This window comes from Argopecten irradians, chromosome 6 (assembly GCF_041381155.1).
Source record: "Argopecten irradians isolate NY chromosome 6, Ai_NY, whole genome shotgun sequence".
NCBI classification, from domain to species: domain Eukaryota; kingdom Metazoa; phylum Mollusca; class Bivalvia; order Pectinida; family Pectinidae; genus Argopecten; species Argopecten irradians.
In genome coordinates this window covers 20,449,400-20,477,241 of record NC_091139.1, presented here as the reverse complement: position 1 = coordinate 20,477,241, position 27,842 = coordinate 20,449,400, and the positions used below count along the sequence as shown (strand labels likewise).

Sequence of the window (27,842 nt, the reverse complement as noted above, 5' to 3'; positions counted from 1 at the left end):
GTAAAGCTTGTTGTTGGTACAGCTGTATAGTTGGGAATCTTGACTTGTCTGAACACGTATAGAAAGTGTCTCTGGAACTCCATGGGTAAGCCATGTTTGTGAAATTAATCTTTGGCGGTTTCAGGTAGACTTTGGATCTGAAACTGAGTTGTTAAATGAGAAAGTGCTATAATAACAATCTGATTAAAATACAGATCCTTATTATCACTACGTTTAATATGAGGATCTGACAATATCCCATTAGGGGTCACGTCAGGATGACCTTTGGAAATGGCCAATCAAATTGGCACTGCCAGAATCTTGACTGGGGACGAACTAGTTTGAAAAGGCTGTCCGAATTATTTTCGTGTACGTAGTCATCTCGCCCTAAGTGCACAACAATGCTCAATATGTATGCTTACTTGGACGAAATGGCGTTAACAATTGACGTAGAAATGTGTATAACATATATTTGATATGGAGTACACGTGGTAAAAAGTCATCCGAACGTGACCCCATATGGGATATTGTCAGATCCTATATTGAACGGAGTGGTTATAAGGATCTGTATTTCAATCAGATTGCTATAATAAACAGAAACATATATACACATGTATAAATGTTTTTGTAATAAAGAACCAAATTGAATGTGTTCGTGATGACTCAGCGATATACAGACTGCTACAGGTGTTAAATAAAATAAAACATAACAGAAACCATAATTTCTTAATAATTAAAAATTGAGAATTACTGTCAATTCATAAATAAACTAAAATATCCAGAACAACTAGATATCTGAGCAATTAACACAAACTGGTGTTACAAGACATTACATACAATAATAGAATACAAAACACTTGTACATAATGTATACTGGTCTCCATGCAGGGTATTATTAAAAACGTTCAGTGAAAATTAAAATCATTGCACACCAGAAAAAATATTCTTTTGTGAGGGATTTTTTTCATCCCCTCTGTCTAGAACCGTAAAATACATGTACTTAATACAAGGAAGAAAAGAGAGCAAAGTGGGCATACATACCAAACCGAACTTGGTGTAATATATTGTAATAACCCTCAGACTCTTCCATTTCGCATAGCTGGATAGCGGTGACGAACTCTTTTCCAAAGAAGTGGTCTATGTTCTCTTCATAAAGAGATTCAGGTAAGCTCACGTGACCTAGAACTGCAAAGAAATTGTCAACACGTTTACTACCGAACTTCCGTATGACCTAATTTTAACATTGAAGTTCAAGTCAACATGTTGTACTAGCCAAATTTCGTGTAACTTTTTATAACTTATTTCTTATTCAGTTAAAGCGAATAGTCTTAACTTTCTTGTAATCAACATTAAAGATAAGTTTTACACTTTAATCTGCTAATGGAAGCAACATTGGTAGGAAAAGTATTTCAATCCACGGAAACCCCATTCCTGTGTTTCCTTTCATGAAATATAGGGAAAGGTTCCAGAAAGTCTTGTGCATGCGAACTTTTACATTCTAGTTAAAGGATGCTGAAAATGTAAGTGTTTCATTTACTTACCATTGAAATCGCAAAATATTGTGGAATTTACAAACGTTCTTCCTTCTTTTTGAGAGGCATGCTGTGAATAACTATCACGAATATCATTTAATGTTTGATGAAAACAAAATATTACTTTTAAATATTTTTGCAGATCTACGCAAATATCCAACAGTATGACAAGCCATCTCAGATGAGGTTCGACATTAAGTCTACATCGGACTGGAAGCCGTTCTTCACGCGATCCTTTGCCCGCTCACTTCCATCCATTCAGGTGAAGATTTCATAAAACCTTTCCTTCCCTTCTTAATGACTTTTCCTTTTGTAATGGCTGTCTGGGTTGGGTGTTTTCAATGGAAGAAGGCTTGGTATTTTACTTTTAACCTGACTGAGACATGAAAAGTTCAAAAATGATAATTCTATGTATAGGCATACTGTATACAGGGGAGGCAGACCTTTTAATGACTTATATATATATATATCTTATACATGTAGTCGTTGTGTTGATAGGATATTAAGTAAACCAATAGTTGTGAAAAAGCTAAATTTTGAAATCTGCCTTCAGGGTTTACCTCCCATTTGTAGTGAATAAATTTTCATTGAAAAAATATTTTTTGTAATGATATTTGATAAGTTCGTATTTGATCCACTTCAAGCCTGAAGCCTTACGTTACATCAACTCTGATCCAAACGGAGCTAGAGACATCCAAGAGAAAATTGAGAACATGCTGAAAAACCGGATTATGAAGTGGCGATCTCGCTATATCACCCGATGGAACAGGCACTGTACACAAATCATGAGGAAGATCTTACCAGTGTGAGTAGTAGAAATTTGTGTACATTTGGAATCTGGTATTTGGGGAAAAGATTTTTCTTTCATACCTTCAGGTGTAATACTGGCTGGTCTAGGGCAATACACTCATGCCGCCTGAGGCTGTATTGCATGGCTAACCATGCAATAAAGCCTCGTGACGTCACGGCGTCAACAAAATTTCTATTTCCTCTGTAAAATTTTAACATATTTTCACAAACTTGATTGGTTTTACTATAAAAGATGTAACAACGGAATTTTTGTTGAAAATATCACGTAATTGTATGAAAAATTGACTTTCAGTCGAGGATTTCTTCGATTTTATTTCAAAATGGCGGGATATTATAGTTGTAAAATTGCAATAAAACGTCGAGATATGAAAAAAAATACTCTTTCATAAGTGGATATGAAGGATAGGGATATTCTACCCTCGGAATCACAAAATGTTGTAAAACCCTCGGCAAGCCTAGGGTTTAACAACATTTTGTGACTCGAGGGTAGAATATCCCTATCCTTCATATCCACTTATGAAAGAGTCTTATAGTATTATACTGAACGCTTTGTATCATAGGAATGTTTTTTCTAATTTAACACTATGGGGTCAAATGAGTTTAAATAGTGAAGTTGACAGAGATAGTTGAGATTTTGTTACCTGAAAATCGTTTTAAATATTCCCTAGGAGTATTCTGGAAACAATTTTATTTCACTATTGTTTGAAACTGAGTTCATGTATTTTCTTTGTTATACAGTTTGGAAGAAAACCTTGGAAAACCACCAGATGCCCAGCATTTGTCTGAACTCGAGAAACAGTTCTCTACCTACAAGGTAAAGCTCACTTATAGACAGTTTAGGAATTTTCTTAAGAGCTATGTTTGTTCAACAAATGTATCCAGGTCCAATGAATGGTAAATAAAAAAGTTACTTTTCTTTTCAAACATCAAATGATACTAGCTATTTTGTATTACTCATAATTCATCAGTTGTTTCAGTATTTTTAGTTTTATTACTAACGACATTTACATTTTAAAGGTAAGGAATTGAACAATTTTATTTTCCTTTCAGGTCTCTGGTTTCCCAATAAACATGCCTTTCACAGGTCTTGACTACATCACCGAACGAGTCTATTCCACGGGCGTTCACGCTCATGAGACGAGTGATGTTGAATTTGCCTTGGCAGTTTATGTGCATGCCTACCCGAACTCAATAGCGTCTGTATGGGTTTATGTGGCATCACTCATACGCCTTCGGTAGTTGGTCATGTGACTTTACACGTGTGTCACTGGAAGTGGGTCATGTGACTTTACTCGTCTGCCTTCGGTAGTTGGTCATGTGACTTAACATGTCTGCCTTCGGTAGTTGGTCATGTGACTTTACACGTCTGCTATTGGTAGTTGGTCATGTGACTTTACTCGTCTGCCTTCGATAGTGGGTCTTGTGACTTGACTTGTCTGCCATAGGTAGTTGGTCATGTTACTTTACTCGTCTGCCATTGGTAGTTGGTCATGTGACTTTACTCGTCTGCCATGAATTGTTGGCCATATGCATGTGACCATAATATCATCATTCCGTCCTAATGACTGTGATAGAGAAGAGTTTCAATAATCAAACATGTGATGTATCTTAAAGCAGAAGGTAGCTTTTAAATTATCTGTAAAAGTATAAATCTATACATCTGTAGATTTTGATTTCTTGTGGAGAGCAGCTGTATGATTTTATAATCTATTACTAGTTTTAACAATTAATGAAAAAAGAGACATACATGTAGATCTCTCCGAAACTTCAACAGAATGTTGTGAGATACAAGACAATGATTCTTTTAGCTAGTTTTAGTTATTCTATATTTATTTGATTTCTTGATATTAGGTATACACATCATGACTTTGACGGTTATACAAAAATCATGAAAAAACAAATTGTATTATGATGTTATGGATGCTAACTCATGTGATAATTACATGTACATGTATTTAGAAATATTTATTTGAAAAAAATATAATGATAAAATAAACAATATATAAAAACCATATTCTTTGATGTTTTAATTATTTTTAATTTCTGTATTAATGCATAGGATTCCTTTTGATGTGCTCAAACAAAACGACTCACAGCTATATGCAGCCATCTTGAATTTTGACAACTGAGGTTTGTTACTAACCATCTCGTATGTGTTTATATAATATAGGTCTGGGTATTTTGGAATATTCTGTAGCTTCCTTAGTACATGTTCATTGTTGTTTCAATTTACAATTTTACATCGGTTTAAAATCTAAAATGACATGTCTAAATTTGACATTATCTCTATACATGTAGGTATATACATTGTATGTGATATCATCATAATTGAAGTTCTGAATAAAACACAATTTTGTATTATCATAGAAACAGTATGGCACGTGTTCATATGAATGAACACAAGGAATTTTACATAAAGTATAGGAGAAAACAGCCGCTAGTATATAATAGAGTTGTTAAAAATCTTTATGTTACACTAAGGGGACACAACCCAGCTAATAATTGTCAACTGTACATATGTGTAATAGAGTAATTCACTGTGGAGGTATGTGAAAAAATGAGACTGACTCTATTTCAAAACAAGGTCGAATAATTCTGCTGCCAAATAATGGAAATTATAACTAATATTTAAAATTGAATGAGTTTGTCACAGTATATTTGAATTAGAAATGACATATAATGCTGTAACATTGAAGTACATGTACAAATGTAGTTTTATTAGTGACATAAAATCAAAACTTTGGTTTAAAATAATTTGAAATATTTACATTTAAACGTTTAAAAAAAAAAAATTCAATACATGCACATTAGAAATTGGTAAGTAAAGCTTGTTGTTGGTACAGCTGTATAGTTGGGAATCTTGACTTGTCTGAACACGTATAGAAAGTGTCTCTGGAACTCCATGGGTAAGCCATGTTTGTGAAATTAATCTTTGGCGGTTTCAGGTAGACTTTGGATCTGAAACTGAGTTGTTAAATGAGAAAGTGCTATAATAACAATCTGATTAAAATACAGATCCTTATTATCACTACGTTTAATATGAGGATCTGACAATATCCCATTAGGGGTCACGTCAGGATGACCTTTGGAAATGGCCAATCAAATTGGCACTGCCAGAATCTTGACTGGGGATGAACTAGTTTGAAAAGGCTGTCCGAATTATTTTCGTGTACGTAGTCATCTCGCCCTAAGTGCACAACAATGCTCAATATGTATGCTTACTTGGACGAAATGGCGTTAACAATTGACGTAGAAATGTGTATAACATATATTTGATATGGAGTACACGTGGTAAAAAGTCATCCGAACGTGACCCCATATGGGATATTGTCAGATCCTATATTGAACGGAGTGGTTATAAGGATCTGTATTTCAATCAGATTGCTATAATAAACAGAAACATATATACACATGTATAAATGTTTTTGTAATAAAGAACCAAATTGAATGTGTTCGTGATGACTCAGCGATATACAGACTGCTACAGGTGTTAAATAAAATAAAACATAACAGAAACCATAATTTCTTAATAATTAAAAATTGAGAATTACTGTCAATTCATAAATAAACTAAAATATCCAGAACAACTAGATATCTGAGCAATTAACACAAACTGGTGTTACAAGACATTACATACAATAATAGAATACAAAACACTTGTACATAATGTATACTGGTCTCCATGCAGGGTATTATTAAAAACGTTCAGTGAAAATTAAAATCATTGCACACCAGAAAAAATATTCTTTTGTGAGGGATTTTTTTCATCCCCTCTGTCTAGAACCGTAAAATACATGTACTTAATACAAGGAAGAAAAGAGAGCAAAGTGGGCATACATACCAAACCGAACTTGGTGTAATATATTGTAATAACCCTCAGACTCTTCCATTTCGCATAGCTGGATAGCGGTGACGAACTCTTTTCCAAAGAAGTGGTCTATGTTCTCTTCATAAAGAGATTCAGGTAAGCTCACGTGACCTAGAACTGCAAAGAAATTGTCAACACGTTTACTACCGAACTTCCGTATGACCTAATTTTAACATTGAAGTTCAAGTCAACATGTTGTACTAGCCAAATTTCGTATAACTTTTTATAACTTATTTCTTATTCAGTTAAAGCGAATAGTCTTAACTTTCTTGTAATCAACATTAAAGATAAGTTTTACACTTTAATCTGCTAATGGAAGCAACATTGGTAGGAAAAGTATTTCAATCCACGGAAACCCCATTCCTGTGTTTCCTTTCATGAAATATAGGGAAAGGTTCCAGAAAGTCTTGTGCATGCGAACTTTTACATTCTAGTTAAAGGATGCTGAAAATGTAAGTGTTTCATTTACTTACCATTGAAATCGCAAAATATTGTGGAATTTACAAACGTTCTTCCTTCTTTTTGAGAGGCATGCTGTGAATAACTATCACGAATATCATTTAATGTTTGATGAAAACAAAATATTACTTTTAAATATTTTTGCAGATCTACGCAAATATCCAACAGTATGACAAGCCATCTCAGATGAGGTTCGACATTAAGTCTACATCGGACTGGAAGCCGTTCTTCACGCGATCCTTTGCCCGCTCACTTCCATCCATTCAGGTGAAGATTTCATAAAACCTTTCCTTCCCTTCTTAATGACTTTTCCTTTTGTAATGGCTGTCTGGGTTGGGTGTTTTCAATGGAAGAAGGCTTGGTATTTTACTTTTAACCTGACTGAGACATGAAAAGTTCAAAAATGATAATTCTATGTATAGGCATACTGTATACAGGGGAGGCAGACCTTTTAATGACTTATATATATATATATCTTTATACATGTAGTCGTTGTGTTGATAGGATATTAAGTAAACCAATAGTTGTGAAAAAGCTAAATTTTGAAATCTGCCTTCAGGGTTTACCTCCCATTTTTAGTGAATAAATTTTCATTGAAAAAATATTTTTTGTAATGATATTTGATAAGTTCGTATTTGATCCACTTCAAGCCTGAAGCCTTACGTTACATCAACTCTGATCCAAACGGAGCTAGAGACATCCAAGAGAAAATTGAGAACATGCTGAAAAACCGGATTATGAAGTGGCGATCTCGCTATATCACCCGATGGAACAGGCACTGTACACAAATCATGAGGAAGTCTTACCAGTGTGAGTAGTAGAAATTTGTGTACATTTGGAATCTGGTATTTGGGGAAAAGATTTTTCTTTCATACCTTCAGGTGTAATACTGGCTGGTCTAGGGCAATACACTCATGCCGCCTGAGGCTGTATTGCATGGCTAACCATGCAATAAAGCCTCGTGACGTCACGGCGTCAACAAAATTTCTATTTCCTCGGTAAAATCTTAACATATTTTCACAAACTTGATTGGTTTTACTATAAAAGATGTAACAACGGAATTTTTGTTGAAAATATCACGTAATTGTATGAAAAATTGACTTTCAGTCGAGGATTTCTTCGATTTTATTTCAAAATGGCGGGATATTATAGTTGTAAAATTGCAATAAAACGTCGAGATATGAAAAAAAATACTCTTTCATAAGTGGATATGAAGGATAGGGATATTCTACCCTCGGAATCACAAAATGTTGTAAAACCCTCGGCAAGCCTAGGGTTTAACAACATTTTGTGACTCGAGGGTAGAATATCCCTATCCTTCATATCCACTTATGAAAGAGTCTTATAGTATTATACTGAACGCTTTGTATCATAGGAATGTTTTTTCTAATTTAACACTATGGGGTCAAATGAGTTTAAATAGTGAAGTTGACAGAGATAGTTGAGATTTTGTTACCTGAAAATCGTTTTAAATATTCCCTAGGAGTATTCTGGAAACAATTTTATTTCACTATTGTTTGAAACTGAGTTCATGTATTTTCTTTGTTATACAGTTTGGAAGAAAACCTTGGAAAACCACCAGATGCCCAGCATTTGTCTGAACTCGAGAAACAGTTCTCTACCTACAAGGTAAAGCTCACTTATAGACAGTTTAGGAATTTTCTTAAGAGCTATGTTTGTTCAACAAATGTATCCAGGTCCAATGAATGGTAAATAAAAAAGTTACTTTTCTTTTCAAACATCAAATGATACTAGCTATTTTGTATTACTCATAATTCATCAGTTGTTTCAGTATTTTTAGTTTTATTACTAACGACATTTACATTTTAAAGGTAAGGAATTGAACAATTTTATTTTCCTTTCAGGTGTCTGGTTTCCCAATAAACATGCCTTTCACAGGTCTTGACTACATCACCGAACGAGTCTATTCCACGGGCGTTCACGCTCATGAGACGAGTGATGTTGAATTTGCCTTGGCAGTTTATGTGCATGCCTACCCGAACTCAATAGCGTCTGTATGGGTTTATGTGGCATCACTCATACGCCTTCGGTAGTTGGTCATGTGACTTTACACGTGTGTCACTGGAAGTGGGTCATGTGACTTTACTCGTCTGCCTTCGGTAGTTGGTCATGTGACTTTACACGTCTGCTATCGGTAGTTGGTCATGTGACTTTACACGTCTGCTATTGGTAGTTGGTCATGTGACTTTACTCGTCTGCCTTCGATAGTGGGTCTTGTGACTTGACTTGTCTGCCATAGGTAGTTGGTCATGTTACTTTACTCGTCTGCCATTGGTAGTTGGTCATGTGACTTTACTCGTCTGCCATGAATTGTTGGCCATATGCATGTGACCATAATATCATCATTCCGTCCTAATGACTGTGATAGAGAAGAGTTTCAATAATCAAACATGTGATGTATCTTAAAGCAGAAGGTAGCTTAATTTAAATTATCTGTAAAAGTATAAATCTATACATCTGTAGATTTTGATTTCTTGTGGAGAGCAGCTGTATGATTTTATAATCTATTACTAGTTTTAACAATTAATGAAAAAAGAGACATACATGTAGATCTCTCCGAAACTTCAACAGAATGTTGTGAGATACAAGACAATGATTCTTTTAGCTAGTTTTAGTTATTCTATATTTATTTGATTTCTTGATATTAGGTATACACATCATGACTTTGACGGTTATACAAAAATCATGAAAAAACAAATTGTATTATGATGTTATGGATGCTAACTCATGTGATAATTACATGTACATGTATTTAGAAATATTTATTTGAAAAAAATATAATGATAAATAAACAATATATAAAAACCATATTCTTTGATGTTTTAATTATTTTTAATTTCTGTATTAATGCATAGGATTCCTTTTGATGTGCTCAAACAAAACGACTCACAGCTATATGCAGCCATCTTGAATTTTGACAACTGAGGTTTGTTACTAACCATCTCGTATGTGTTTATATAATATAGGTCTGGGTATTTTGGAATATTCTGTAGCTTCCTTAGTACATGTTCATTGTTGTTTCAATTTACAATTTTACATCGGTTTAAAATCTAAAATGACATGTCTAAATTTGACATTATCTCTATACATGTAGGTATATACATTGTATGTGATATCATCATAATTGAAGTTCTGAATAAAACACAATTTTGTATTATCATAGAAACAGTATGGCACGTGTTCATATGAATGAACACAAGGAATTTTACATAAAGTATAGGAGAAAACAGCCGCTAGTATATAATAGAGTTGTTAAAAATCTTTATGTTACACTAAGGGGACACAACCCAGCTAATAATTGTCAACTGTACATATGTGTAATAGAGTAATTCACTGTGGAGGTATGTGAAAAAATGAGACTGACTCTATTTCAAAACAAGGTCGAATAATTCTGCTGCCAAATAATGGAAATTATAACTAATATTTAAAATTGAATGAGTTTGTCACAGTATATTTGAATTAGAAATGACATATAATGCTGTAACATTGAAGTACATGTACAAATGTAGTTTTATTAGTGACATAAAATCAAAACTTTGGTTTAAAATAATTTGAAATATTTACATTTAAACGTTTAAAAAAAAAAAATTCAATACATGCACATTAGAAATTGGTAAGTAAAGCTTGTTGTTGGTACAGCTGTATAGTTGGGAATCTTGACTTGTCTGAACACGTATAGAAAGTGTCTCTGGAACTCCATGGGTAAGCCATGTTTGTGAAATTATTCTTTGGCGGTTTCAGGTAGACTTTGGATCTGAAACTGAGTTGTTAAATGAGAAAGTGCTATAATAACAATCTGATTAAAATACAGATCCTTATTATCACTACGTTTAATATGAGGATCTGACAATATCCCATTAGGGGTCACGTCAGGATGACCTTTGGAAATGGCCAATCAAATTGGCACTGCCAGAATCTTGACTGGGGATGAACTAGTTTGAAAAGGCTGTCCGAATTATTTTCGTGTACGTAGTCATCTCGCCCTAAGTGCACAACAATGCTCAATATGTATGCTTACTTGGACGAAATGGCGTTAACAATTGACGTAGAAATGTGTATAACATATATTTGATATGGAGTACACGTGGTAAAAAGTCATCCGAACGTGACCCCATATGGGATATTGTCAGATCCTATATTGAACGGAGTGGTTATAAGGATCTGTATTTCAATCAGATTGCTATAATAAACAGAAACATATATACACATGTATAAATGTTTTTTGTAATAAAGAACCAAATTGAATGTGTTCGTGATGACTCAGCGATATACAGACTGCTACAGGTGTTAAATAAAATAAAACATAACAGAAACCATAATTTCTTAATAATTAAAAATTGAGAATTACTGTCAATTCATAAATAAACTAAAATATCCAGAACAACTAGATATCTGAGCAATTAACACAAACTGGTGTTACAAGACATTACATACAATAATAGAATACAAAACACTTGTACATAATGTATACTGGTCTCCATGCAGGGTATTATTAAAAACGTTCAGTGAAAATTAAAATCATTGCACACCAGAAAAAATATTCTTTTGTGAGGGATTTTTTTCATCCCCTCTGTCTAGAACCGTAAAATACATGTACTTAATACAAGGAAGAAAAGAGAGCAAAGTGGGCATACATACCAAACCGAACTTGGTGTAATATATTGTAATAACCCTCAGACTCTTCCATTTCGCATAGCTGGATAGCGGTGACGAACTCTTTTCCAAAGAAGTGGTCTATGTTCTCTTCATAAAGAGATTCAGGTAAGCTCACGTGACCTAGAACTGCAAAGAAATTGTCAACACGTTTACTACCGAACTTCCGTATGACCTAATTTTAACATTGAAGTTCAAGTCAACATGTTGTACTAGCCAAATTTCGTATAACTTTTTATAACTTATTTCTTATTCAGTTAAAGCGAATAGTCTTATTAACTTTCTTGTAATCAACATTAAAGATAAGTTTTACACTTTAATCTGCTAATGGAAGCAACATTGGTAGGAAAAGTATTTCAATCCACGGAAACCCCATTCCTGTGTTTCCTTTCATGAAATATAGGGAAAGGTTCCAGAAAGTCTTGTGCATGCGAACTTTTACATTCTAGTTAAAGATCATGACATTAAATTGAGCTTTGGATGGTAAAAACTGAGCGGGGAAACGAATTTTAAATAAACAATGGATTTACATGTACCTGTTTGCATAATATGGTGAATTCATTTAAACGTGCCTTTGTAAATTGACTAGTGAGCTCTAACGTTGTGTAAAATATCTGGTCTAATTCACCGTTTGGTATGGCTTACTCGGGTTACTTACCTTTTGAGGCCTTGGCCAAAGTCAAATGTGGATTGTAAGCCAACCGTGTATCTGTAGTGTAAATACCATACTCCCCATAGGAATCCTGCACAATATCTGATAAAAAGATCAAGATATATATGTTATTTCTGTGTACCTTTAGCAATATAAAGTTTTTAGTCCGTTCAAGGACGGAGATAAACCCTTGGTCCTTTCAATAGTTTTGTTATGTTTCATAATATTTCTGTAAGACACCAATTCCGATTATTTGTTGCTTTACCGTGTATATGCTGGAGGACATCCTTGTCGTGGTCGTCTGTTTTACCATGCGGTTTAGCGAATATTACTCTCTCGCCGAAGCTCCCCATTCCCTCTACGTCTATTTCTATCGGACTATTCCTGAACGCCGACCGTAGTATAGTGGCACTCAAATCCAATGCGTCCTTTGCTCTGGAAAATATCATTAAAGATGAATTATTGTTCTAATTCTTTAATTCTTTAACGAGGATTGCACACAGCCCTAGGGCTACTAGATGCTCTCCTCGACACATATGACAATACAATATATACATGACAATACATTAGAATAACGCACACACTCTCACTCACACAAACATTCCTTGACAAAAAAAGAGAGAGGGGAGAGGGAAAAAGAAATCGAGATAGAAGAGAGTGAGACTTAGAGAGAGAGACAGGCGAAGGAGGGGGAGAGAGCAATGCAGATGCAGATGGGAGGGGAAATGGAGTTTAAAGAAATAATTATTTATAATCTTTTGGAGTCGATGATGTATTCGAAAGCGGAATCAAAAATTATTTGTTTGATGAATCGGTATTATCTTCTGAGAGCCATGTAATAAAATTTTGACAAAGATATCAGGTATGAGATTAATGATAAGGTCGGGATTGCCATTAAGAGCGAGCTCTTTACAAGTATTTTGAATTGGTTTTGTACGTGGTATTATAAATCTAGGACACTATAAAAAGAAGTGTTTTTCATCCTCAGGAGAGTCTACACAGAAATCACAATATTTATTTGGTGTCAATTTGTAAGAAAATCTATGTTTGTTTAGGGCACTGAGGCCCATTCTTAATCTACTATGATTGATTTTACCTTTTCCATGCCCATACGTATTTAGTGGATTTGATTTTGGAGTCGAAAGTTTTGATAGTGCTTGTGAAAAATAGTTAAGAGTGGGTTTATTCCTTATGTGTTCAGGAAGATTGTTCCAGTCTCTAATAGTTTTTGGAAAGAAAGATTGGTGATAGAGTGTTTTTTGGAAGGAACTGGAAGTAGTGTATTAGAATTTCTGAAATTGTAGTTTGGAGTGCGATGTGAAAGAAGTGGACAGAGCGATTTCAAATATGGAGGCGCGAGATCATGTTTAATTTTAAATAACATTTTAAGTCTAAAATACTTCCTTCTATCACTTAGTAGCTCCCAGCCAAGCTCAGTTAAAAGTTTTGTATGCGTTGTTACCTTATACCCCCTGTACAGATTAGAGCAGCCCGTCGCTGAACACTTTCAATAAGGTCGGATTCATGCTGATTGCAGTTATCAAATAGTATACAACCATATTCTAGGATAGATCTTACCATAGATTTATATAGCTTTTCAAGACCGACACGTGGTATTATGTACAATAATGACTGTAAAATGTTTAATAAATTATGATGAATTATTCATCCGGACAAATTACAAATGTCCTCGGCCAACATATGCTATGGGATGTGTCGTTATGCCATTCAGAACATACTCTGATGTTAGACGATTTTTAATGACAAATTGATTACAACGTGCTAACGCGTTTTATTCATTTTTAGGGAAATTATAGGACCGTATCTCCACAAGAATGCAGTTTAATGCTTAAATAAATACACTCGGACAATACGAAACATTCAATTGTCACAGCTACAAATATCAAACATCACATTGATGTGGAATTTACAAATTTCTGTTTAGAGAAACTCAAAAATTATATAATTTGTCCTAATTCTACTTTGCATTAGTAGAATACTGTAAATATATTTATCTATAAACTGTACTTTGTAAAAGGACTGAATACTTGTTGGATAATTGAGTAGTCGGGGTCATTTAAGGACGGCCTCCCGTGTATGCAGTGTGTTGCGTGGGCGTGTTTTGGGACTAAATTGGGAGACTACAGTATGTTCGAGTTGTGTCATTTTGTTAATTTTATCTCACTGACGCAAGGCGCCAATAAACACTGTCGGGAATCACGTGATTTGAAGTGGCGACCCAACGAACAGACAACATATCTTCCATGCAGAAAACCGAGGCGCTTCGGGAGAAACCAGACGGTAAGCTTCCGAACTCAATGGGTCTAATGTATCAAGAACTGGCCAATAGACGACGGACTTTATTACCAAATACACCCATATTTACATTTCTACTCAATTTCAAATAATCGGAGGGTGGGTGTAGAAAAAAAATCTCTCAACATTTCATCAACACGTCGCGTAGTGAAACCCACGAACGAAGTACGTTTTATTGTTACACGACGAATAAAGTGATATAACCACTGAATTTTTATTCGGTCATGTATATTATGCAATGACAGAACATTTTTAGACAATTGGAATGTCCGTGAGTCCATATTTGTCAATATCTATGAATGTTTTTTGTAAATGGTGGTTGACACGAATAGGTCATCGTAGTAACAAGGCGGTGGGTTACCACGCATGAGAAATGTTTCAAAGTTATATAACAGAGGTCTTGGTAATATTCTCAGTTTCAAAGGCTGCCACCTCGATGGTGATTGACAACACTCCACCGCACTTCAATCGACTAAATATAAATTATTCTAAATACCATGTTACAAACTAATCGAATCGGTTATTTAAAATCAAAACGTTATAAATCATGTTATTATAAAAATGCTGGTAACTTTTAGTAATGAATGACATAAAAAGTTCTTCTTGATTCACTCAATGAATTCCACGCAAATCATTTGGGTTGAGGGGGGCGGTTATAGTACATTGTATAACCTGTAGAATTATAAAAATACCATTTCTTTACTTTTTTCTATGTCAATCGGTCCACTCCTTCAGATGTTGAAATAAGCTATTGGATACATGTACGTGATGTTCTCATAGTGTTGATCTCTTAACTTTGCACCTTTGCCCTCAGAGAAATAACAGACTATGTTTAGAGACATAATGTACTTTGGCATAGTAAAAGTATACAAAAACATCTATTTACATATGCCCCCATATAAGTCAATGTGAGGGGAGTTGCGTTCAAATCTACATAATCGCAATGACGTATGAATACAAACGCAGTACATGTTCGGACTACTTCTAGCTCAAGTTGACGGATTTCAATGTAACAATAGAGAGTTTTTATTAGATCCAATTAAATATGTATTTGACATCAAAACAAAAGACTAGTTTACCCAAATTAGCAACCATCACCGTTTTAACCCCTAGAGTGCCACAGAGCCTATATATAGGCTCTATGATACTACCGTTTAGTGCCAATGGGCCTTTTTTTAGGCTCTGTGAAATTCGACAGTTTAACAATAGCGATGACGTCATCTACCTATTCTGCAGTTCTGGGCCTTCTTCAGTTGTTTTCATGTAAAATGATGGAAATTTCTCTAAAATATCAAGAACCTCCATTTCACTGATTTTTTTGTCCATTTACGTATACTGAAAGGACACTTAATCTCCAATACTCCTTCTTGACATTCACTTGGCATGGAGGGGTCGATAACTTTGCCGTCACAACTTGCTCCTACAAACGCAGCAGATTGGAGAAGAAACAGGCTAGTATTCTCTATCTGTATGGGAGTACCAAATGATTCCATTACTGCCAATACTGCCATGTAGTCAACCTTCGCTCTCTGCTCCATATCTATTCCCCATTGGACAGAAGGTGGTAATGTACTGTACCTGTAAATTGTAATTGAAATAATTTTTAATTCATTATTACTAAAAAGTGAAAAAGTGCAAAGTAATAAAACATAGATTATGCCACTTTTCTATAAATAGATAAGTTTGAATAAGATTGTGAGATTTCAATTATTTCATAAATAATAGAAAAACAGCAGTTCTAATTACATTAGATATTACATAAAATGTAATATGTACATGTATACTTTTTAAGCTTTAAATGTGTATCTGGTGCTCTAATACACAAAAAAAGCTTATAAATTGTTTGTAGGTGAATATCTTGGATAATAAACACAAAACACTTGACTTTACTCAAAAATCTAAGGTAGCAAAATTTTAAGAAATATATTTCGGAGATTATTTTATGTAATATAATTACTTGTTCAAAGATGACCCATTTACTAGTAACAACTCCTTGATGAGGCTGTTAGGTGATAGTCCTGATGCCATAACATCTCCAAAGCGGGAACTTGTGATTCTTCCCTTGTGGAGATCCAGCCAAAGTTCACTCTCTCTTTGCTGTCGAGTATTTTTTTTTTCTACATACTCCTGAAGTTCTTTATCAATAGTTGTAGGAATTGCTGTAAAGATACACAAAATACAAATTAACTTCAATTAATATGACAAAATTGTACCTTGTGAATCAAAATGAATTGTTAATGTTGCTCTTTGTTTTATTTAGTATTACTTAATCTTGTTAAATAGTATACTTCCGCGTTTTACACACACCTGTACAAAGACCACTCATAGAACAAGAAAAATGTAACTTACATAGACAGGAAATTCTTAAAAGAGACCTATATTTAAAATGAATTAAGCTAGATTAAGAACAATATCAAGTGGTCTTTATAAACAGGTATCTGTATAATACAAGAACAAAAAATGACATTTTATTTGCAAAAACCCTAAACATAACAAGATGTTATTTCAATAAATAAGATAAAGGCACCTGGTCACAAATACCAACCAGGGCACTATGTCATTTGTATATATTTTTGAAATATGCAGTCAATTTAATCTTTAAGAATATAAGACATTGAGTTTTTCCAGGTTGTATTTCAAACTAAAATATTACTTGGCAAGTGTTAAAATTTACGTTTCTGCATAATATTTCTGCTAAATCATGATTAAGCATACTTAGATGAGACACATAGAGCTTACATGTATTAGCTGTGTATATAAGCTGTTGAAGCCTGATTTTTTGTGGAAGTCACTTCTTCCTCCTCCAGAAAGTCTGGGGCACTATCTGGTATGATAGCAAGGTGTGCCTTACTTGCAGTATCAATACATTTTATAAGAATTTCCTGTAAACACCCAGTTTATCATATACATACACAGAAGAATAAAATTAACTTCATGTTGTCTAAATTGTCAAATAAATTTTAAAAAATAAAACTTTTAATCAATTTTAATTAATGTTGATCTCTGCAGAATTGGTCATTGTAGAAATACACGTGTTAAAGTAAAACAAAAATGAAGCCAGCCAGAAGATCAATAAACTTGAGTAATGCTTGCACATATAAACTGTGTTATATCCTTTTATAAATATATGTGTATATACACACCTGTGTTTGGGAAAATGGAACGCATATCCCTCATTTTCTCAGCATAGTGATTATAATCCAACATCTTGTCAGTTGTATGCCGAGGATCAAACTCGAGAACTGCCCTTGAAGGTTTTTCAGGTTCCAGTGTCGGCTTGTTCAATTTGAGGTCTCTTAAAGGACATGGCTTCTTAGTCAACTTCCTAGGCACATTCCATTTGGACAATTTTGATGTACATGATAAAGTGCTTTGTTGATTAGCCACTTCCCTGTTGTAGTCATTCATCGCAAATAAAAGTCCACCAACATGGCTACAGCACTGTGCAAGTCTGTAAAACAAGGAAAAAATACTCATCTTTTGTTGAAAAAATGTAACTACTAATTGTCCACTTTTTGAAATCATTTTCCTTTCTTGAGAGTTCTTTACATATCTACATATTATGACAATTGAATGTAGGGACTTTTTCCTTTCATTAACCAATGACTGATGAGTCTACAGCTAAGTGAAATATTGCTTCATGTACAACATGCCTCTTGATCTATATTCTTGCTGTAATATACATCATTTAACAAAACGCTTACCCTATTGGGCACTGACAGTGGGCATGGGCTGGTTTATCTTGGTACAAACAAATGTACACTCTAGCTTGGTATTTCTGCTTTTTCATGGAAGCTAATACTGATGCTGTGCAATAGGTGACATCTGTATCAATCTGTGAACATAAGAACAATAAATTTAATTATGCATCACAGCATGGCAAAAAAAATCAGGGTTACTGTAATAGTAATATATTCAAGTGAGCAAAGTTTGAAATTTTACATCACGTGTTCTGTTGACAAACCTCACAAAATAGGAGAATATTTAAAATTCATCCACTTTAATAGCTAACATGTTATGGGTAATGTAATTATGATGAGGGGATATAAGCCTACGGTCTACTCTTGCATGTCTAATGTACAATAGCTGTGATAACTGTACTGTTGATGTTAACCTAGTTATAATTTAAGTTAATGATTTCGTGAGCAACAAAAAATTACCAGAACACAACCAACCTGTGCCAATTTTATATCTTGCACATCTCCTGCCTGATGTTTCATTTTCAAAATATCTTTATTTTCGCATCGTTAAAACTCCATAAAACTTTCTTTGCTTTTACAAATAGCGTGAAAATGCTTGCTAATAGGACACGGTTTTCTAAAAAAATAACACACTATGGTTAAAATTACTGATGTATGATCTGTAAGAGTAGATAATTTGTTTAGAATCAATGAATAAATAAAATCAGGTATATTGCAAAATTGACCATTTGAAAATACGTTTCAGTCAAAATTGAGCATAAGAATTATATCAACGTATGATAGTAAAATACTTAAAATTCCAAATGCATGTGCATTGGTGCCTGTCAGCCATGTTGTTTTCTTATTTGTCCCAAGTTACAATATGCATGTACGTAGTAAGCGGGACATATAAAAGAAAAGAGATCACCTCAAATACTTTCCGAGGATTACCTGTAGCGGTAAAAATAATGCTTACGGACGACTGAAGAACGACGGACAAAAGGCGATAATTAAGTATATAAATTTTACGTTGTATAATTTAATTTTAAGGGATTTATGCTTAAGAGCAACATAAAATGTACAGGTATTAACGCAATACATCAATATCATAAACATACGAGAACATTGATTGTCAGTGACATTTTTATCTGTTTAGATAAGCACAGGCTCAAAATTAAATATGTTTTATGTTAAATACAAATGTATGCTTAGACAAATAGCTCTCGTTCGCTTGAATGTTAATAATTACCGACATATCAAACAGGCATGGGCACACTTACTTTAAAATGTAATTAATTAATAATCGATTACTTTGGTGAAAATACTGTAATCGATTATTAATCGACTATAATAATCGATTACAGGTACAACTGGCTTGTAATCGATTACAATTAATTACTTTACAAAATGTAATTGAAATTATAAACACCAAGCATTATTCAGTCTACCAACAATCTTTAATAGTAATTTATGAAATTGCACAGAAAGCAATCAATTCATGCATTTGATTCATTGGAAATTACACATCTGTTGAATTGCATTTTATCATCATTAATTTTTGGAATGTGTCATCATTGAGTCTGCACCTATCTGGCCTGAGCATTTTCCCAGCAGTACTGAATAAACGTTCCACTGGTAGGGCAGATGTTGCTGAAATAGGTAAGATTTTTTTCTCTTCATTTTTTCTTCAATACTGTAAACCATCAGTATCCACAAGGATCCAAAAGGTATTGGGCGAGACTTGCAGACACAGTCTTCTCACTTTGGACCATTACAGTTGCCTCTTCAAAAGGCTTCAAAATGAGGCACAATTCCTGAAGGAGTTTTCGTTCATAAGTTGATAGCTGTGTTGGGGCACCAATTTTGTTCAATTTCTCTTCAGAAACAGAAAGCACAGACCTGATCATTATTATTTGAGAGTTCCATCGTGTCAAATTATCACTCTGAAGTCTTTTCTCATCTTCTAGTATTTCTGAAGCATTGATCGACTTTCGAACAAACCTTACAATTGTCGAGGCCTTTGAAATTACATTTTTCAGATGAGGGCTAGCATCATGCAGTCCGTCTTTCACTACTAACTGTAATGTATGAGTAAAACAGTTACTGTGTTTAGGAAAATTGTCTTCTGGAAAATCAACTCAAACATCCTCCATGTCACAATCACTGTCGTCACTGCTGTCAGAATCCAACTTATCTGTATTCTTGTCAGGAAATCCGGGTAAAGAAAAATTGAAGGCCTTTTTCATGTTTGCTGCATTGTCACTGATAATATAAGTAACCTTGTCAGCTATAGCGAATGCAGCTTAGGGCTTCCTCATACTCCTGGCAAATATTCTCTGCTGTATGACGTCCCCGAAAGCGTTTACATGCAATCATCACAGACTCCAAGTTCCAGTCTAAAATAAAGTGGCCAGTGATCCCCAGAAATCCATGCATTTGTCGATTTGACCATAAATCGATGGTTAAACAAACACTAACCGCTTTCTCTAGTTTTTCTTTTACATAGTTTAGTTTCTGTTTCCACAAACACCTACAAGAGATACATAAAATGTATAATTATTTACAGTCGCAAATTAAACAAAACACTTTATTTGAGACATTATCAGTTATCTTACTTGAATAAATATGTGTGTGAATACATGTGCATACAGTGATAGGATTTCAGATTTTTATGAAAGCTTATATATATTACATATACTGTATATTCACATACACATACCTTTTCTAAGTGTTTTGTAGAAAGTTGCTTCCTACTTGGTATCTCCAATTTCGGATCCAAAATTTTGATGAAATCCTTGAAATATGGACTCTCCACAACAGGGGGTCGATCGTGTCTTGGTATGCGAAGGTGTAATAAGAGTCATCATTCGCTGTTCAATTGAGTAAGCTCCTCCCACTTTTGACCGACTGTTATTGAATAATTACGTCACTTTCAAATGACGATTTTATTGCATAAAATATAAAAAAAAGTCGTGTGAGTGTAAATATAGGGATTGGATTTCGTTTTTATGTTAATCATGCTTGTATGGAGCAATTCCTCTAAGAATATATTCAATATGGGGGGCTAACTACATAATCTGTAACTAATTATCAGATCCCCGTGGGCAGAACGTCATCTATGCAATGGCCTCGGCATGCTATATACATGTATGTAATATTAACGGAGCCGTCAAAGTTCCTCGATAGGCCCTAAAAGACAGGTAGGAACCGAATTATATGATTTTTCACATTTGTCTTTATCAAGTGTCGCATTACAAATGCACCAAGTTTATACTTCTCTGCTAAAGACAGCTGAAAGAATTTTAGCCTTCTGCACAGCGACCTGGCACGATTTTTTTTAACCAACAGTAAACATATATATTAGACTATAATATATATGTATACTGTTGGTTAAAAGATAGCTGCAATATTGTAGCTCAAAAGACTTTTTGACAGAAAATGGCGTCGTCTTTAGAGCTACAATTGGTGCCTATTACTGCTAATGGAGCAAAGTAATGATTATGCAAACCATTATAAAACGTTTGTTTGCATTTTTATCGTACTTGTTTGATATCGCTTACGTTCTAGGGAATAAAACTGAACCACATAAAATATCAAATTCTCATCGAGACATTATTTTAACATAATACATATGAAGGTCTTTCTGAAGGAAATTTATACGGCAAGTCCACAAATTGTGAATTTGACGTCTTGTGAGCGGTACGGTAGATATTAAGAATGGTAGTTATGTTTGTTTTGGACAAAAATCATATGTAAATGCATGTATACGCATAAAATATATGAAAACCTACAAAAAAGTAAAGAAAACGATGCCCGAGTGATTTTCGGAGGCAGTGCTCCACTACGACACATAGGGACCAATTCGTACCCGGTCGAAAGGTATAGTAGGCCGGGTACGTATATTCGTTCAAAATATACATGACCGAATAAAAATTCAGTGGTTATATCACTTAATTCTTCGTGTAACAATAAAACGTACTTCGTTCGTGGGTTTCACTTCGCGACGTGTTGATGAAATGTTGAGAGATTTTTTTCTACAACCACCCTCCGATTATTAGAATGTTTGCAACAATGACAGAAAATTAAGCAGAAATGTAAACATGGGTATATTTGGTAATAATGTCCGATGTCTATTGACCAGTTCTTAAAACATTAGACCCATTGAGTTCGGAAGCTTGCCGTCTGGTTTCTCCCAAAGCGCCTCAGTTTTCTGCATGGCAGACATTTTGTCTGCTCGTGGGATCACCACTTCAAACCACGTGATTCCTGACAGTGATAAAACTATAAGAAACTATGGTATGCATCATATATCAATGAATAATAGCAAAGGATCTTAATATATGTAATCGCAATCATGAAAAGCATATTTCCTAAATCTCCTCGATTCCAGTATGTTATTTTATGACATTACCTCTGCTTTCGAGGATAACTGGATAAATTTGTGACCATCAATGTTATATGAGATCTTTGTATCGATGTCATGGCATCAAGCAAGGATCCGTTTTTGGCCACCATTGATTGCTGGACATTTTATAGTTCTTGTAATATCTGCAAATAAAAGTGTAATGCCAATTGGTGACTTTTGAAAATTAACAGATTTCGACGAAGCATAATTAAAACCCTTGTAATTCATAAAGAGTAATTAATGAAATAGGGCAAAAACAATGTTGCTTCCTCTTGATATACCGTTGAACGAATATACGTACCCGGCCTACTATACCTTTCGAAAGACGACACCATTTTCTGTCAAAAAGTCTTTTGAGCTACAATATTGCAGCTAGTTGGCTCTGGTGGTATCATCATTTGTAAACAGCTAGCTATATTGACCGCCTATGATTAATAGCATATAATACTGCATATAGAAATGCAATTATATTGATATTATTGTACTACGCAGGCCTACATCATTATAGCATAGTAGTCCCTCAATACTATTATCACAACGGAATTTCCAGTAGCTGTAATATTTCTCTTGTCATGGTGTAAAATCCAGAGACGTTGAATAGTTTACCAAATACGAATTTATTAATTAAATCACTTTTTCTTTGAGTCGGAAGGCGATTTCCGGAGTGTCCGAAAATCGACACGTAAAGACCGAGATCTAGATCCTAACCGACTACAAAATATGTAGCTGCAATATTGCAGCACACAAAAGACTTTTTGACAGAAAATGGTGTCCTCTTTAGAGCTACAATTGGTGCCTATTACTGCTAATGGAGCAAAGTAATGATTATGCAAACCATTATAAAACGTTTGTTTGCATTTTTATCGTACTTTTTTGATATCGCTCACCTTCTAGGGAATAAAACTGAACCACATAAAATATCAAATTCTCATCGAGGCATTATTATTTACATAATACATATGAATTTCTGAAGGAAATTTATACGGCAAGTCCACAAATTGTGAATTTGACGTCTTGTGAGCGGTACGGTAGATATTAAGAATGGTAATTATGTTTGTTTTGGACAAAAATCATATGTAAATGCATGTATACACATAAAATATTTGAAAACCTACAAAAAAAGTAAAGAAAACGATGCCCGAGTGATTTTCGGAGGCAGTGCTCCACTACGACACATAGGGACCAATTCGTACCCGGCCGAAAGGTATAGTAGGCCGGGTACGTATATTCGTTCAACAAAATATGAGACGTGGAATTAATTAAATGTACATGTACAATCGATACAATGGATGACACTGGCATGTATATGACGGTCGGTACTCATCCTCGATACTCCAGGGGTTCCGATCACTTACGATCTCTACACCCCTGGACTATCTTGTAGTAAAACTGGAGGCAACATAACAGAACAGGTAATTTAGTCCTTTGATGTGCATCAAAAGAGCTGTATAACGGTACACTGTGGTTGACTGTGTGGCTTTGAAGTTGGGCGTCGCTCTCTCTGTAAGCTTCAAAGGAAATCTTTGAAGGTCTGTGATTGGTTCAGATCTGTTCACCTGAGCTGCCTTCATTTTTACAATGAGATAGTCCAGGAGTGTAGAGATCGTCAGTGATCGGAACCCCTGAAGTATCGAGGATGGTCGGTACTCGGACAGGTGAGATGATTAGCTTATCTATTGTCTGAGTCGTAAGTGTCATAGTACTAGTAAGACCAGTTTGGATAATTAAATTCAAAGGGTAAATGAGTTATAAATACACAATGAATAAATAACAATTAACCATCAAATCAAATAATACGGAATTAAAATATTAACCAATTTTCACAAAATACCTAATGTAGCACTTATATCACAAAATTCTTCACGATACTATACTGCGCATGTGTTACAGCGTTCAACTCTTCACCTATTTCCAGTACTGAAATTCTTAGTTATTTTAACGTTACATAGAATTCGAATATGCCCCTTTTGGAATATATGCTAAACCAATTTTGTTGCTGAAGTCTTTTTTCTACAAGTTCTACATGGAGGTCTAAAATGACAATTTTAATCAGGTAAGAAATGTTCTTGACACAGATATATTATTTGAGAAAAATATGATTGCATTCGAATTCCTTTCCTTTTTATCAAAACATTAAAGTGAACAGTCGGGCAAGGATGGCTAAAGTCGGTAAAAATGGTGTGAATGTATCCAGTATAATTTCTTATGGAATATAAAAATAAAATTTCTCGTCAAAATCTGTTTGCGTACGTAGAAATTAATTTAAAGTATACGAATGCTAAAATGTCCTCCCGGCTGACTATGTCCGTGGTTACATTTCCACGCAGCCTCGCTTTCAATGCTTTCAACTTTTCTTTATTTCAATGGTCAGAACTGGGAAACGTAAGCAGAACTTGACCGTTGTATTAATATGTGAGAACTTTTGGAAGGTCAATGAACGCATTTAGACTGGTTTTCTTTGCCCGACTATTAACTTTAAAATAATACCTTTGGATTTGAAATTTGAAATGCAATAAAATGGTCCGGTTGTTTGTGATGTCTCCGAGTTCGCCTGTTTCCACCACCTGAAGACTTCCTATGTATCTCTGTATGATCTCGCCACATTTCTCAAAGTCGGGATTCGGTTCTGAAAAATCACAATATCTTACACAAAAGACGATGAAAGATATCCTAAAAAAGGCAGTTTTAGGTCAAATCTTTTTAAAACCATGATAGTCATCTAAAAAAAACTAAACCGAAGTCCTAGTATTAGTGGTAGGAGTGGTTATCTCCCTTTGGCCATTAAAACTGACATTCATAAATTTCTGTAATAGATCATTTTATGATGGTTTCTAAGAGTTTGAAGTTTTCAGACTTTGAATTTTTAACAAAGCAATAGAAATAAGTGATTTTTTTCAAACCTAGACATCATTGGTAGATTTCCATTCCAGAGTCACAATCAACTTTAGCTACACAATTGTATTTACGTAGCTGCCAATATTGCAGCTCAAAAGACATTTCATCCTCGATACTCCAGGGATTCCGATCACTTACGATCTCTACACCCCTGGACTATCTTGTAGTAAAACTGGAGGCAACATAACAGAACAGGTAATTTAGTCTTTTGATGTACATCAAAAGAGCCGTATAACGGTACACTGTGGTTGACTGTGTGGCTTTGAAGTTGGGCGTCGCTCTCTCTGTAGTCTTCAAAGGAAATCTTTGAAGGTCTGTGATTGGTTCATATCTGTTCACCTGAGCTGCCTTCATTTTTACTATGATATAGTCCAGGGGTGTAGAGATCGTAAGTGATCGGAACCCCTGGAGAATCGAGGATGAAGACATTTAGACAGATAATGGTGTCGTCGGCCGAAGATATATAGTCGGCCGGGAACGTATATTCGTTTTATATTTTATGTAGAGAAAGATACGAATACTTAATGCTTTTCTTCAAATTATTTAATGTGTTTCCATTTCGTACCGTACTTTCAACTTTAGCGTTACACTTGTATGTGCATTAGTATCTTCAGATTAAACACTATATAAGGTTTAAGGTGGTTCGATACAGTTAGGCCTAAACATTTCCCTCGTTTAATTTTCTTTAAAATTTGCTCACTGAAAGATTGGTTGATAAACTGTTTATTAAGGCTTTTATTTGAAATTTGACCGTGCGGTTTTGGAAATATTGTACTCTCAATAACCCTACTTTACCGTCTGTTTTTCTCAAACTATAATTTTACAAATATTTTCAAAGCTTGGTAATTGACTGAAATATTACAAACAACATCATTTTTTATCTTTAATAAGTAACTTTATATGGCTATCAATGACCTCAATGTCGTTTCCACTCTTAAAAATACAATAATTGTGAATTTTTCACGCGAATGCGTGTAAATGAGGCCTAAAAAAGGCCAATTCTTGCATTTGAATTTCAACTTAAATACCTAATTAAAAAAATTGTGTCGTTTAATTTTCTTTATTTTTGTCCACATAATTAGACAGTTGTTTCAGTTATGATGAAAGAATATAAAAAAAATGACAGCGGAATTTTTGAGTAATTAGCGTTTCTATACCCCTACCCCTAGCTGCAATATTGTAACTCAAAAGACTTTTTGACAGAAAATGGTGTCGTCTTAAGAGCTACAATTGGTACCTATTACTGCTAATGGAGCAAAGTAATGATTATGCAAACCATTATAAAACGTTTGTTTGCATTTTTATCGTACTTGTTTGATATCGCTCACCTTCTAGGGAATAAAACTGAACCACATAAAATATCAAATTCTCATCGAGGCATTATTTTTTACATAATACATATGATGGTCTTTCTGAAGGAAATTTATACGGCAAGTCCACAAATTGTGAATTTGACGTCTTGTGAGCGGTACGGTAGATATTAAGAATGGTAGTTATGTTTGTTTTGGACAAAAACCATATGTAAATGCATGTATAGGCATAAAATATTTGAAAACCTACAAAAAAAGTAAAGAAAACAATGCCCGAGTGATTTTCGGAGGCAGTGCTCCACTACGACACATAGGGACCAATTCGTACCCGGCCGAAAGGTACATGTATAGATCTAGTAGGCCGGGTACGTATATTCGTTCAACCCTACCCCCTAAAAATGACTTTTTTCACATTTATTTTATTAGACCGAAATCGAGCGGTAATATTTTTATAAAGAACATCTGATATATTGAATATTATAAAGTGTAATAGTCCGATAATATAAATTGTTATACCGATTAATTTTATGTCACGATGCCACCGATTCGATGCTATAGACGTATCAACATAGAGCCGCCATATTGGATTTTTAGAGTTACTTCCCTTAAATCGGAGTAATGATACTTCCGGTTTACGTTGAGGTGAGAGCGGCGTATGTTAATAAGGGCGCATTTCTCTGAAATTCAGAAGGTACAAGTTGTTTGTTGTTAGAATTTGCAACGCTGAGTTAATTTCGCCTCTCCCCACGTTGATTAGGCCCGTTGTCATTGCAATCGTCCATCTATGTCTTACTTAAAATGTATTTGTAAGTGTAGACAGAACTACAGTACTTGTCAGTAGATCATGACATGTAATATCAGCCGGCGATGGTCTAGTCATATTCATGCGTAATAACAAACAAACAAAATGCAATGCTTATTGAGTATTTACTCAAAACAATTAAAACAGTTTAAAATGTTGAAATATTGTAACACGATTTCATTGCATATGTGTAATTGTAAACAAACTTCCAAAAGGGTATACATTACATGTACGTATAATTTCCTTTTGGATAGTCTAACTTTTACTTGATATAATTATAAATGCAAGTTCTCGTGGTAATGTAAAGTTAAAAATCATATGCAATTATGATGTATCACACGAAAGATTTCAGAATAAATCAGTTGTATTTACAATTGTACATCTACATATTCTATTGATTTACAGATATTCATGGTGGATTTGAGATCAATGTACAATACATGAGATAAGAATGCAACAT

General features: G+C 34.3%; 2 protein-coding genes and 3 long non-coding RNA genes across 9 annotated transcripts; 2 read left to right on the top strand and 3 right to left on the bottom strand.

The window, feature by feature from the left end:
- Positions 1–3: 3 nt before the first annotated feature.
- LOC138325284 (uncharacterized) lies at positions 4–1,660 on the bottom strand. Its single transcript, XR_011208757.1, has 3 exons — positions 1,521–1,660; positions 1,021–1,164; positions 4–143 (listed from the first exon to the last, which is right to left on the bottom strand). It is a non-coding gene; the product is annotated as an uncharacterized lncRNA (long non-coding RNA).
- LOC138325282 (coiled-coil and C2 domain-containing protein 2A-like) lies at positions 1,005–7,442 on the top strand. Of its 3 annotated transcripts, XR_011208756.1 has the most exons (9): positions 1,289–1,499; positions 1,654–1,773; positions 2,156–2,316; positions 3,060–3,135; positions 3,372–3,941; positions 4,381–4,451; positions 6,221–6,285; positions 6,796–6,915; positions 7,299–7,442. XR_011208756.1 is itself a non-coding variant. In XM_069270838.1 (5 exons), the coding sequence occupies exons 2-5, from the start codon at positions 1,693–1,695 to the stop codon at positions 3,558–3,560; spliced, it is 507 nt and encodes a 168-aa protein (XP_069126939.1). In that variant the 5' UTR covers positions 1,289–1,499; positions 1,654–1,692; the 3' UTR covers positions 3,561–4,308. The 3 variants fall into 3 exon arrangements, 1 of the variants encoding a protein (XP_069126939.1); XR_011208755.1 differs by lacking the exons at positions 1,289–1,499; positions 6,221–6,285; positions 6,796–6,915; positions 7,299–7,442 and adding an exon at positions 1,005–1,143; XM_069270838.1 differs by lacking the exons at positions 4,381–4,451; positions 6,221–6,285; positions 6,796–6,915; positions 7,299–7,442 and having other exon boundaries at positions 3,372–4,308.
- Positions 4,336–6,802, bottom strand: LOC138325286 (uncharacterized). The gene is made up of 3 exons (XR_011208760.1): positions 6,663–6,802; positions 6,163–6,306; positions 4,336–5,285 (listed from the first exon to the last, which is right to left on the bottom strand). It is a non-coding gene; the product is annotated as an uncharacterized lncRNA (long non-coding RNA).
- A 6-nt stretch (positions 7,443–7,448) lies between the features above and the next one.
- Positions 7,449–9,479, top strand: LOC138325287 (uncharacterized). The gene is made up of 3 exons (XR_011208761.1): positions 7,449–7,458; positions 8,202–8,277; positions 8,514–9,479. It is a non-coding gene; the product is annotated as an uncharacterized lncRNA (long non-coding RNA).
- A 2,791-nt stretch (positions 9,480–12,270) lies between these two features.
- On the bottom strand, positions 12,271–27,215 carry LOC138325281 (uncharacterized). 3 transcript variants are annotated; one of them, XM_069270834.1, is made up of 7 exons: positions 27,097–27,215; positions 24,863–25,001; positions 17,995–18,125; positions 17,434–17,741; positions 16,248–16,449; positions 15,516–15,868; positions 12,271–12,409 (listed from the first exon to the last, which is right to left on the bottom strand). In XM_069270834.1, the coding sequence occupies exons 2-6, from the start codon at positions 24,977–24,979 to the stop codon at positions 15,574–15,576; spliced, it is 1,053 nt and encodes a 350-aa protein (XP_069126935.1). In that variant the 5' UTR covers positions 24,980–25,001; positions 27,097–27,215; the 3' UTR covers positions 12,271–12,409; positions 15,516–15,573. The 3 variants fall into 3 exon arrangements, with proteins under 3 accessions (XP_069126935.1, XP_069126938.1, XP_069126936.1); XM_069270837.1 differs by lacking the exons at positions 24,863–25,001; positions 27,097–27,215 and adding an exon at positions 22,382–22,520; XM_069270835.1 differs by lacking the exons at positions 24,863–25,001; positions 27,097–27,215 and adding an exon at positions 18,466–18,645.
- Positions 27,216–27,842: the final 627 nt, after the last annotated feature.